Source organism: Prionailurus bengalensis, chromosome E2 (assembly GCF_016509475.1).
Source record: "Prionailurus bengalensis isolate Pbe53 chromosome E2, Fcat_Pben_1.1_paternal_pri, whole genome shotgun sequence".
Taxonomy (NCBI): Eukaryota; Metazoa; Chordata; class Mammalia; order Carnivora; family Felidae; genus Prionailurus; species Prionailurus bengalensis.
In genome coordinates this window covers 17,830,443-17,842,829 of record NC_057352.1, presented here as the reverse complement: position 1 = coordinate 17,842,829, position 12,387 = coordinate 17,830,443, and the positions used below count along the sequence as shown (strand labels likewise).

Below are 12,387 nucleotides of genomic sequence, written 5' to 3'. Positions count from 1 at the left end.
TAGAGTCCCTTTTCCAGCGGACAGAAAATCGCACCCGTGGCCGCGTGGAGGCTGGCTTTGGGGCGAAAACTCACACTGCAACACTAGGGTGTGATCTCGGGCACGGTGACTGCAATCCCCCCGGATTTCTTCAACAGAGCCGGAGACTAGGGTAAGACCTCAGAGCTGTGAAGCCAGGGCGGGGACAGAACCCACCGTCCTGGAAACCAGCAGGGCGGAGCTGTGGCCGCCGCATCTCGTTTTGTGAGGAGGATCCGGATCACGCACGCGCAGCTTCCATGCCGGCGCTAGGACCGCGCGGGTGCATGCTTGGCCACGCCGCAGTGCTTAACCCGGTCCAGGCCGCCTGAGTCACGAGCCCCGCCCTACGGAGCCGGACGCGGCCGGAGGCCCGGGAGCAGCACAGGCGAACGGACCCGCGGACCTGTGAGCTAGGCGGTGAGCGCCCGATTTGGATTATCCCTGTGCTCTGTAATCCCGGCCCTTGCGGCCCCAGATTCCACGAGACCCTTAAATCTCGGCCTCAGGGGTCTCCCAGACCCATGATCTCAGATTTGAAGCCCCAGTCTGTCCGATCCCTATCCCGCCCCGGGGACTTTTCCACCCTCAGTTTTAGGATCTAAAATACGAGCCCTTGGATTTGAGAGGTACCCCACAAATTCTGACCAGGGTGGGATCTCCAGAACCACGATCCTTACTTAGATCCGTGTTCCCAATTCTAATGGGAACCCTGTTATCCCGGGCCCCGGGATTCACATCCACAATTTTGACCCGAGCCCACAGAACCAGCGGTGACACTGTAATCCCTCTCCTGGGAGTACCTAAACCCTCAAGCCCACATTCTGGATTTCCTAAACCCTGACCCGGAAGCCTCCGGGTCGGGAATCTCTGATCCGCGCCCCTGACCCGCCCAAGATCCCGAAGTCCAGTTCTGAGGCTCAAGTCTCAGATTCGAGTGGCCAGACACGTCAAACTTGTGGCCCTCATCTTGAGAACCCCACCAGAACCGGGACCTCTACCCTTAATGATGCCTATGCATAGACTCAGTCCAGGGTCCTTCAAGCCAGACAGAGATCCTTTGGACCCCGAGGGGATTTCAAGATCCTCCTTCCCTATCCCACTCCTCCAAGAACTACCTTCCTCCGGAAGCCCAGACCCCATCCCAAATGGACCTTCAAGTCCCAGCGGGAGGATAAGTTCCCGCCCGGAGGCCTCATATTACTACCCCAAGTGCAGCTGCCAGAAATGCCTATTTTTGTGGGGAGGGAGCGGGCTCAATGGCGATGCGGCCTATTGACCCCTTTTTTCCCCCTCAGGAATCTAAATTCGCAGCCATGTTCCTGGTTAACTCGTTCTTGAAGGGAGGCGGCGGCGGGGGAGGTGGGGGCCTGGGCGGAGGCCTGGGGAATGTGATCGGAGGCCTGATCAGCGGGGCCGGAGGAGGAGGCGGAGGCGGCGGCGGCGGCGGCGGCGGCGGCGGAGGAGGCGGTGGCGGAACTGCCATGCGCATCCTGGGCGGGGTTATTAGCGCCATCAGGTAAGGGGGGGGGCCTGAGGAGGGGAGGGGCCTGGCGGAGAAGCATGTCCCACCTGCATAGATTGAGGTAGTCTGGGGACTGACCTGCATCCTTAATTAGGCTGGGCGGGGCCTGGGCTGGGGTTAGAGGAGGGCCCCTCCCGAGGGGGCGGGCCGTAGTGAGGCTAATGGCAGTTCAGGAGGCGGGGCTTGTTATGGGCGGAGTCTGACAGTTGAAGGGATATTGTGATGGGACGCGGCTGGGTTTTGGGAGGTGGGGCTTAATGGGTCTGGGCGAGGCCCGCTTCCCGCTAGCCTGGAAACGAACGTTAAGAGGGTGGAGCCAATGAGGCTGGGAGTGGCTTCATGGGGGCAAGGCTTGTCTTAGGGTTGGGGCAAGGCCGTCGTAGGTGTGTCAGTGAGGAAGTAGACGCAGAAGAGGCCGAGGCCTGATGGGATAGGGGAAATGTTCTTGAAAGGGCTGGGTCCGTCTCGGAACTGGCTGGATTAAAACAGAAATACGTCCTGGTGGAGGTAGAGCAGGTTGTCGTTAGGTGCCACTAGGCCCCTAACCTTGGCCACCCCTCGAAGGGGTGGGAACTCGTGGAGCTGGGGTGGGATGTTGGGAAGACACCGGGGTTTAGGAAGCCAGGGGATGGAGTAGGTTCCTAGACAGGACCTGAGGAGGTTAGCTAACCTGGGAAGCTGGGTTAGCGCTTCCATGAAGCAGCCCTCAAAGGGGCTGGGTCTATTGAAGTATCTGCTATAGGGCAGTGTGCTCTGGCAGGAGCGGGACCTACTGTGGGGGGCGGGCCTGTAGGTTTCCTGCCAGGTGCAACCAGGGCAGCAAAGATAGGGGTAGATGAAGACAAGGACAAATGAGGCAGGCAGAGGGGGCAGGTATGGAGAGTAGTGGTAGGGAGGTTGAAGGGTTGGGGCGTGGGGTCTGGCACTGTCTATGGAGGCCCCGCCCCTTAGCGCTAACTCCCTTACTCCTCTCTCCAGTGAGGCAGCTGCACAATACAACCCAGAGCCTCCGGTAAGCCACCCTCCACAATCAAAGACCTTGCTTCTCACTCCAAGGCCTTTTTCATCACCCATCCTTGTCCCCTTTGTCTTATAAAATTCTTCTCATTTAGTTTCTCCCTTGTTGTGTCCCCGAATTTAGTCATGGGTCTTAGCTATATCCACTCCCTCTTTACTGACCACCTCTCATTCCTTTGATCATCCAGTCACCCAGCCCACTCTGACTTTCCCACCTAGGGCTGTTCTGGCCAGGGCACCCCTCCCCCACTTGCTCTGAGATCTCCTCCCTCTACAGCCTCCACGCACCCATTACTCCAACATTGAGGCCAATGAGAGTGAGGAGGTCCGGCAGTTCCGGAGGCTCTTTGCCCAGCTGGCTGGAGATGTAAGTAACCCTGGGCTCCCATCCTTGTCCTAACTTCTATGCCTTCCTTTGGGCTGCCCTTGCATGCACACTCAACAACTGCAATATCCAAAGAATCCCCATTCTGCCTCATGACACTCTTCCCTTTTAACCATCCCCGGCTTCTCCCTACAGGACATGGAGGTCAGTGCTACAGAACTCATGAACATTCTCAATAAGGTCGTAACCCGACGTGAGTGATTGGGGTCAACACACAGGGCAGGTTTAAAGTCATGGGTGCTGGCTGGGGTAGCTGTGTCCTCTGGCCTCTGACTTTCAACCTGTCTCCCACAGACCCTGATCTGAAAACTGATGGTTTTGGCATTGACACATGTCGCAGCATGGTGGCCGTGATGGATGTATCCTTGGGGCAATCTAGAGGAAGTTTTGGATGAAGAAGGAGTTTTGTGGGAGCACAGTTGGGACAGTCAGGGTGTAGCTTTCATACCCACAATGTGGACATGCATATATATCAGAACACACATCCACTACCACACATCCAGACATGTGGCAATAAATAGTAACATCACCTGTCACTTCACAGCCATCCTGTTAAACAGGCAGAATTGTTATAGTCCATTTTATAGATGAAGAAACTGAGACTCAGAGAGGGGCAATCATTTGTCTGAAGTTATAAGTAAAGGGTAAGTGCCAGGATAGGAATTTGGACTCAGGTCTTTTAGGCTTGAGGACCCAAGCTTATTTCTTGCCTTCCTGCCTTCCTTCCTTTTTTTATTTTTATTTATTTTAGACAGAGAGAGAGAGAGAGAGCAGGGGAGATGGGCAGAGGGAGAGAGAAAATCCCAAGCGGACTCTGCACTCAGTGCATAGCCTGGGATTGTGACCTGAGCCAAAACCAAGAGTCAGACATTCAACTGATTGAGCCACCCAGGTGCCCCTCTTTTTTTTTTTTTTTTTTTTAAAGTAAGCACTATACCCAGTGTGGGGCTTGAACTCATGACTCTGAGATCAAGAGTAACATGCTCTACCGACTGAGCCAGCCAGGTGCCCCAAGAACCCAAGCTTATAACTGTTATAGTTGTGCCCATATACATGTACATGTATACAAGGGCATACCCGTATACATGAAGATATGTGAAGGCATGGTCAAAGGAACACATGCATGTTTACACATGGGCCAGTCATTAGCTGATCGTGAATATGCGCACGCTCAGCACATAGGGAAAATGTAGACACACATATTGTCATGTGATCACATACATGTGTTGCACAGTTACATAATCTTGGCTGTGCCATTTAACAAGGTTACTGAGCCTCTCTGTGCCTCAGTCTGCTTGTCTATGAAATGAGGTAAATGATTATGGTGACACTTGATTTGGAGCGCCACCCAAAGGTTTAGCACACTGCATAGCGCTTAGTACTAAATGGTCTGTACACATTAGCTGCTACTGTGATCTTCTGTAGATTTTCATCTCTGAATCTGTTTCTTTCTCTGTGACTGGGGAATAATACTGGTAGGCCAGTGTCTTAAGAATTTAGTGAGAAAAGTAATGTTCCTGAGAAGCTTAGCACTGCCTGGCATGTGTTAGGTAACTTGATAAAATCTTGGCTGTCCTTGTTATTGAGAGTTTATCAAATACTAGCCTCTGAGCTAAGGGCTTTATCTCATTCTGTTTTTATCACAAACCCAGCGGGTGTTTATTATCACCTTTCCTTAGAATTCTAAGACCCTTGTTTTTCACATGTCCTCACATTTATGAAATTGAATTGCTATTACGAATTTTATAAATGAGGAGTTAGCAACTATTTTCAGGTAAGGAATTTATAGTTTAGAGAAGTTCAATATAATTCCCCATGGATATGTTTAAATTGGAAATATAGGGGCACCTGGCTAGATCAGTTAGTGGAGCATGTGACTTTTGATCTTGGGGTTGTAAATTCGAGCCCCATGTTAGGTGTAGAGATTACTTAAAAGTAAAATCTTGAGGCACCTGGGTGGCTCAGTTGGTTAAGTGTCTGACTTGCTCAGATCATGCTCTCATAATTTGTGAGTTCAAGCCCCATGTCAGGCTCTGTGCTAACAGCTCAGAGCCTGGAGCCTTCTTCAGATTCTGTGTCTCCCTCCCTCTGCCCTCCCCCACTCACATTCTGTTTCTCTCTCTCTCTCTCTCTCTCTCTCTCTCTCTCTCAAAAAATAAATAAACATTAAGAAAATAAAAAATAAAATCTTAAAAAATATATGAACTAAACTACGTATGGATAAAAAGAAAAGTAAAACCATATCCAAGGTGACATGATTGGGGTGGGATGGGAGCTAGGGTTTTAGCCCAGGTCCCCCTGCTTGGTCATCATTCCATTGCATACAGTGCATGCCTCTGGGTACAACCATCACACTATTCTTAACACCCTTCTACCAGAGTGACACCACAGGCAAGCTGGGCTTCCAAGAATTCAAGTACTTGTGGAACAACATCAAAAAGTGGCAGGTGCGTGGTAACCTCACACTCCTAACATAGAGACCCTCGAGCCATGAAGATGCCATGCCCCACGATGTTCAGTTGACTTCTTCCCTCCCTGTCCCCACAGGCCATATATAAACAGTTTGATGTTGACCGTTCAGGCACCATTGGCAGCAGTGAACTCCCAGCAGCCTTTGAGGCGGCAGGTACGGCTGGCAGGGACATGGTTGGACTGGGTGGGGGGATAGGTAAGCCCCTAGTGCGCTGGTCTGAGGGTGAGTCCCAGGGGTGGGAGTGGGTTGGGCCTTGTGGGCCTCACACCTGAGAAATGAAACCATTCTCAGGGTTCCACCTGAATGAACATCTCTACAACATGATCATCCGACGCTACTCAGATGAAGGAGGGAACATGGATTTTGACAACTTCATCAGCTGCCTGGTCAGGCTGGATGCTATGTTCCGTGAGTGATATACCCCAGCTCTCTTCCTGGGTGGGGATTTGTTCTACCTCCTATGGGCGAGGTCTTCTCTGAGTCTGGCCCTGAGGCAAGCAGCTCCAGTGAGCGAAACACCCCCAGTTCCCACCCTCACGTCACTCACAGTCCACTGGAGGAGAGGCAAATCACCAGACAGCAGACAGTGACAGCTCAGAATGGTTACATTTGGGGTAGGGAAGCTCAGGGCAGAGTGATCGAGCGTGAGAGGAGAAGCTCAGGGCCAAGTGGGTTTAGATTTATGAATGGGGACTATTCATAAATAGTGGACGATTTGAACCTAGGAGGTACCCGATGCAGACTAAGGGATCAAGAGAGCTTCCTGGAGGAAGACACATGTGAATTGGGGCCTGAGGGACGAGGAATAACTCTAGGGGTGGAGGGGAGACAAGTGTTCCTCTTGGAATAACTCATGCGAAGGCCAACAAGGGAAGGTGCTTTTGGTGTTTTTTGTTGAATTCCATTCTCAATGCTGGAAAGGGGGTAGGGTGCGGAGACAAAGGCTGGGAGGGGTTAGCAGGGGCTAGATTGTGAGGGCTCTTATGACCATGATTGCATTGAATCCTTAAGACTACCCTGAGAAATGGGAGTTACTGGCCCCATTTTCTGGAGGAGGAACCTGGGGTTCAAGGAGGCAAAACTGCTTGCTCACAGCCACTCAGCTAGGAAGTTGCAAAGCCAGAATTTGAACTTGGATCTGAGAGAACTGAGTGAAAGGAAGTAGAGCAGTGGGCATGGTCAGGCCATGCAGGGCTGTGAGTGTCACGTTCAGGGGTGTTCAGACATTACTGGGGGGCATTGGAGAGCTATAACAGGTTCTAGACAGAGGAAGGACAGGGCCAGATTTGGTTTTAGGAAGATCCTCTAGCCTCATGAGAGCCCAGGAAGGGCAAAGCATTAAAACCTTGGGCCGAGAAAAAGGGGCATGTATGTCAAGGACATGAAGGGGAAGGTGGGAATGGACAATAAGGGCAGATGATTCCAAAAGTCACATATGAGAAGGCCTAAGAAATGGCTATTGGCAATAGTAAGTGTAGTGAGTGCAGTGTCTGGGACACTACGTGTGTGGACACCTGAGGGTATAACTGAGTGGTGAGTGAGAGAGGGAGCACAGACAGTGTAGGCTCAGGATTGCTTAGGTTTGGCTATGGGTGGGGAACATGAGTCAGGTTTCAGGGCAGGAGTGGGGACCATACCAGACTGTAAGAGCAGGAAGAGGAGGAGAGCTAGGCCCTTAAAGGTTTATGCAAGGCTGGGGCTTGGGCAGAGGTGGGGCACAGGTCATATGGAGGCCATTATTGAGGGGGCTCACAGCCTGGGTTCCAATCCTGATGTTCCTAGGGCACATTACTTCACATCTCTGGCCCTGTTTGAAAATGACAATCTGGGCGCCTGGATGGTTCAGTCAGTCAGTGCAGAGCCTGCTTTTGAATCCTCTGCCCTTCCTCCACTCATGCTCTTTCTCTCAAAAAATAAATAAAACATAAAAAAAATGACACCTCACAAAATTTAATTAAATCAATTAATACATGGAAAGCACTTTATGCAGTGCTTGGCACAGAGTAAGAACTCAATAAGTGCTTGCCATTATTTTTTTCACGTATGTGTGTGTGTGTGTGTGTGTGTATTATTGAGTAAATGACATCCAATGTGGGGGCTTGAACTCATGCCCCTGAAATGCTGCAGTCAAGAGTCGAATGCTCCACCAACTGAACCAGCCAGGTGCCCCAAGTGCTAGTATCATCATCTCATGTATTAGTATATTTTTATCCTTTTTTTAAAAGATTTTATTATTTTTCTAATGTTTATTTACTTTTTGAGAGAGAGAGCGAGAGCAAGAGAGCATGCAAGTGGGGGAGGGGCAGAGAGAGAAGGAGACAGATAATCTGAAGTAGGCTCCACACTATCAGCGCAGAGCCTGACTCAGGGCTCCAACTCACGAGCCGTGAGAGCATGACCTGAGCCAAACACAACTGACTGAGCCACCCAGCCACTCCTAAGATTTTATTTTTAAGTTATCTCCACACCCAACATGGGGCTCGAACTCAGAATCCCAAGATCAAGAGTTGCATGCTCTACTGACCGACCCGGGCTGTATATTTTTATCCTAAAAGCCGAATCCCCATCCCTTTCCTTCTCTAGGTGCCTTCAAATCTCTTGACAAGGATGGCACTGGACAAATTCAAGTGAACATCCAGGAGGTAAGAACCCCCACTCTGGGATGTGGGTGTCTGGCAGGGGACTCCCTCCTCTCAACCCCATGTACCAGCTCTGAGCTTGGACTCCCGCCCTCCTATTTTCCCAACAACCCCAGGGTCAAGGCAGAGAATGTGTCTGCTAGTATTCCGTTCTCTGCTCCTCACTCTGTGCCTTTCTCTCCGCAGTGGCTGCAGCTGACGATGTATTCCTGAATGAGAACCCCAGACCTGCCCCCTCATTGCCTTGCTATAGGAGTCCCCTTGGATTCTTCCGTCTCTCCCAGGGCTGAGCCAGTCTGCAGTGTCGCCTTCATGGGTCCTATTGGCCCACAGGTCTTTCGGTTCCCCCAGCCCTTGGCACTCGGCTTTTCAGTCAACAGCCAGGGCCCAACATGCCCCGACATGCCATGCCCTGAGTTACCCCTGGCTCTGAGACACTCTAACACACCCTGCTCCAAGGGTTACCCCACGCCCAGCACACCCATCCCACACCCACTCCATAACCCCTCTCATGTACATGTGCCAAACCCAACAGTTATGTTGCTTCCGCACCCCAAGGGCCCTTCCCTCAGTTTTGGGAGGCTCCCTCCAGTCCCTACACACTCTGGCACACCTGTTCACAGTTACTACCCTGGCCGAACTCCAGGCCATAATAGGCCCAGGCGCCCCTGTGCCTTTGTCTCTACTCTGCTCTCAGCCTGCCAGGCCCAGGAGGAAATAAAAGCACCCCAGTTGCTGCTGTCTCTGAGATCTGCCTCCTGTTTTGAGAGTTGAGTGGTGGCTCTGTCTCTATCAGGGGCAGAGGGAAGTCTAGGTCCTAGGAGGCAGGGGTGGTTTTGTCTGTCTCCCATGTCTGTCCCCAGGCCTGGATCTGCATGTTTCCTAGTCCTTTTTTTTTTTTTTTTTTTTTTTTTAATTTTTTTTTCAACGTTTATTTATTTTTGGGACAGAGAGAGACAGAGCATGAACAGGGGAGGGGCAGAGAGAGAGGGAGACACAGAATCGGAAACAGGCTCCAGGCTCTGAGCCATCAGCCCAGAGCCCGACGCGGGGCTCGAACTCACGGACCGCGAGATCGTGACCTGGCTGAAGTCGGACGCCCAACCGACTGCGCCACCCACGCGCCCCTCCTAGTCCTTTTCTTATCTATGTCTTTTTTTCTCATACTGGATTCTAGTTGAGCCGGAGCCTCATTCTTGCTGAGATCTCTCACAGATCCTGTGGAGACTGAGACTGGGACCCATAAGCCTGGGCAATTTCTGCTTCTGCTGCAAGAGCCAGGCTCTTGGGAGGTCTCAGTACCACCCCTGGCTCTGTCCCCCAAGGCCATGTTTGCCCTGTCTCTGCTCTGTCCTGAGTGAGTCTGCCCTCAGTTGCCTCTGCCTCTGTTGTGTCATGGGCCAAACTTAGTATCTTCCTTCCCACCCTCAAACCTCTGCAGGGAGAGGGGCTGCCATCCCAGAATCCAGAGGCCCTGTCGAACAGGGGACACAACCCCAGACTCCCAGGTCCGGAGAGGCAGCCCAGGGGTGCTGTTTGGGGTCCCCAGCCCCTCAGGAGGGCTGAGAGGCAGCGACATCGTAGGAGTAGGCTTGTAGTAGCAGTGATCCTCTAGCATGAGGGACTCCAGGCTGGGACAATGTGCTGTCCATAGTGTAGAGATTCCTTGCTGGTGGGAAAATGGGTTTGGGGGGCATACAAACAGAGGCCACGGTTGGGCTGGGTTCCCCAAGAAGCCAACACATTTATTGATGCTTGTTCAGGTCCTGCAGGCTTCTTGTCTCACTTGTTGTGAGGGAAGGAGGCCCAGCCAAGGCAGTACAGGCTATAGACGGTACCTAGAGAGGGAGTATGGTGACAAAGAGTGAGATCCTAATTGCTTCCCTGAACCCCATCTCAGGCTTTGAAGGCCCTGTGTAGGCTCCTTATCACCAGTCTGGATCCTATCCCCAGATCAGGCTCCAGCTCCCTTCCTAAACTGCACTTCAGGTACAGAATCCCCTAGCCTTGATCCAGACCAGGCTTCCAGCTTTCTCCACAATTCCTGCCTTGGCCCCCCTCACACCCGCTCCTGGGACAGGAGCCCAAGCTCTAGGTGCTACCTTCCTATATGCCAGCGTGGACTCCTGGACGATCCCCAAACCTGGCCAGCCCAGAACCCAATCCCCCTCCCAAAGCCCCTGCCCAGTCACTAGCCCTCTCCCCAGACCTCAGCCCAGGAACCAGCCCGTTTCTCACTCCAGCTCGAGCCCCGCGCCCCCCCCCCCCCCCCCCCATCCCTCCTCGCACAGTTCAGGCCCACAAGGCCCTGCACTCACCCCCTAGACACAGGCCCATGGTCAGTCGATACAGGATGTTGTCTGTTGCCCCGCCCTTCAAGTGTACTGGGAGGTCATTGTCCGCCTGTGGGAGCGACCAATGAGAAAGGGGTGCACGTTGCTCTGTGGACTGTATTCCCCGGCTGCCCCTACTCGGCTCAAGGACCGAGCTTGGGGGTCAGGGTTCTTCCCTTCGCCCCGCCTCCGCTCCGCCTACCTGGAAGACTTTCTGTTTCTCAGCCACTCGGTTCTCAAAGCGGTTCCGGGTGGTTGAGCTGAAAGAGCGAACCAGTGCTTGGGAGACCTGGCAGGGGAGGGAGTGGATGGGTATTGGAAACACCTGAAAAGGCCCCCCGAAGGGGTCCGGCTGTTGGGGGGTGGGGTGAGGAGTCGGGCTTTCAAGAGGCCCCGACACTGGGACGGCTCTATTCCTTGCGAGAGTCTCAAAAGCTAGATCCGAACCGCCAGCACGAGGAAAGGAAGGGGTCCCGTCAAGAAAGCCCAGAAAAAAGGGCTCGCGCCTAGAGGGTCTGACTGAGAGGTTCCCGGATTGTTTAGAGGGTCCTGGAAGAGGGGGGAGGGGGGGCAGATGGGAGACTTGTTCTGCGTGTCCAAGTCCGGGGGTGTTTTTGGGGGCGAGGGTTTCCTGGATTAATGGGAGGAGCCCAGGTCCCAGGAATGATCCACTCCTGGATCTGGGTGCTTAGTGGGGATTCCATACTGCCTAAGAAGTGAGGGGGAGGGGAAGCGGTGTTAAGTTCCCAGGGCCTAGGTCCGAGATGTTAAAGGAACCCTAGATGAAGGAAAGAAGCTCAAACTGGGGCATTGGGCCATGTTGGGGGTTCCCGGTTGCCTCAGAACCCCTTGGATTAGAAGGGGGGGGGGGCTGAGGGTCCCAGACTGTTTAGGAGGTAGTCCCAAAGTCTGAAGGGGGCTCACGTTCCAAGGCCCCAGATCCCGGGATGTTCCGTGAGTCTCGTTATAGGGGCGAGGGCTTCCGGGTTGGGGTCCCCGGCCCAGCTCTTGGGGGCCCTCACCCGCAGGGCCCTCATTCTGCGTCTTCCTCTTCGGCCGGAGTCACCTCCCCTCTCAGCCCAAGGACACACAGGGCCCTCCCCTCCCCGGGAATTGCAGGCCACGCCCTCCGCACGCCGCGGGACAGCTGGTCCCGGGGTCAGTGGTGGCGGGCGGGGTGTGGGGGGAAGTCGAACAAATCCGGCAGCCAGATCACATTTGTCCAACAGACGCGCGGAGAAGAGGCTCCAATCCCGCCCCCGTACCAAAATGTTTAAAGCATTCTCTGTTCCTTGGAATTTCTACTGGTCCAAGTGGAGAGGAAAACGGAATGTGTTTTTGGTTGGTTTCTTCGGAGATACTCGTCCAGGGCAAGTGCAATTCCTCCCCCAGGGTCTCTCAGATCCGTCCTAAGTGGGTGATGGCACCTCAGAGCCTTACTTAGCGTATCTGTAAAATGGGGACTAAGTCTGGATCTTCCTCAAAGGTTTGTCAAGATCATTAAATGAACTAGAACAGCGTAACTGAGCTAACAGTTATAATTGAGGTAATAACTTGCAAAATTATTGCATAACTGGACTAATAACTATTGCACAGAAACAAATAAGACCTTACTCTTACTGTTTTCTAGCGGTAAGCTTGTTAAAAAATTTAACCTCGTAAATTTGAAGATCTGAAAGACTTTCATTAAACGATTCATGAATTGGGCAGCATCCTAACAGGTTTATGTATCAAATATTTTTATACTTAGCTAATTTTCATTTTACCATGGAAAATTTCAAACAGAAAAAAGCAGAGAGAAAGGTACAATGAACCTCCATCTTGGACCCATCACCTGCTTCAACAATTACCACCATTATGTTTTTCTTGTATTTGCCCCGTTCACCTCCTTTTTTCCCTTTCTTGAAGTATTTTAAAGCAAATTTCAAGATTCAAGATCATATTTCATATTTACATACGCATCTCTAACAGCTAAGGGCTTGAAAAAAAGGAAAAAC

At 52.3% G+C, this 12,387-nt stretch overlaps 2 protein-coding genes across 3 annotated transcripts; one reads left to right on the top strand and one right to left on the bottom strand.

Moving 5' to 3' along the window:
* Positions 1–276: 276 nt before the first annotated feature.
* Positions 277–8,805, top strand: CAPNS1 (calpain small subunit 1). The gene is made up of 11 exons (XM_043600742.1): positions 277–438; positions 1,317–1,537; positions 2,522–2,555; positions 2,838–2,927; positions 3,081–3,138; positions 3,240–3,304; positions 5,324–5,392; positions 5,493–5,571; positions 5,710–5,826; positions 8,002–8,060; positions 8,244–8,805. The coding sequence occupies exons 2-11, from the start codon at positions 1,335–1,337 to the stop codon at positions 8,268–8,270; spliced, it is 801 nt and encodes a 266-aa protein (XP_043456677.1). The 5' UTR covers positions 277–438; positions 1,317–1,334; the 3' UTR covers positions 8,271–8,805.
* A 972-nt stretch (positions 8,806–9,777) lies between these two features.
* LOC122495057 (cytochrome c oxidase subunit 7A1, mitochondrial) lies at positions 9,778–11,538 on the bottom strand. Of its 2 annotated transcripts, none has more exons than XM_043600774.1 (4): positions 11,413–11,538; positions 10,593–10,679; positions 10,376–10,460; positions 9,778–9,895 (listed from the first exon to the last, which is right to left on the bottom strand). In XM_043600774.1, exons 1-4 carry the CDS (start codon positions 11,425–11,427, stop codon positions 9,840–9,842), a joined length of 243 nt encoding a protein of 80 aa, XP_043456709.1. In that variant the 5' UTR covers positions 11,428–11,538; the 3' UTR covers positions 9,778–9,839. The 2 variants fall into 2 exon arrangements, with proteins under 2 accessions (XP_043456709.1, XP_043456708.1); XM_043600773.1 differs by having other exon boundaries at positions 10,593–10,650; positions 11,315–11,442.
* Positions 11,539–12,387: the final 849 nt, after the last annotated feature.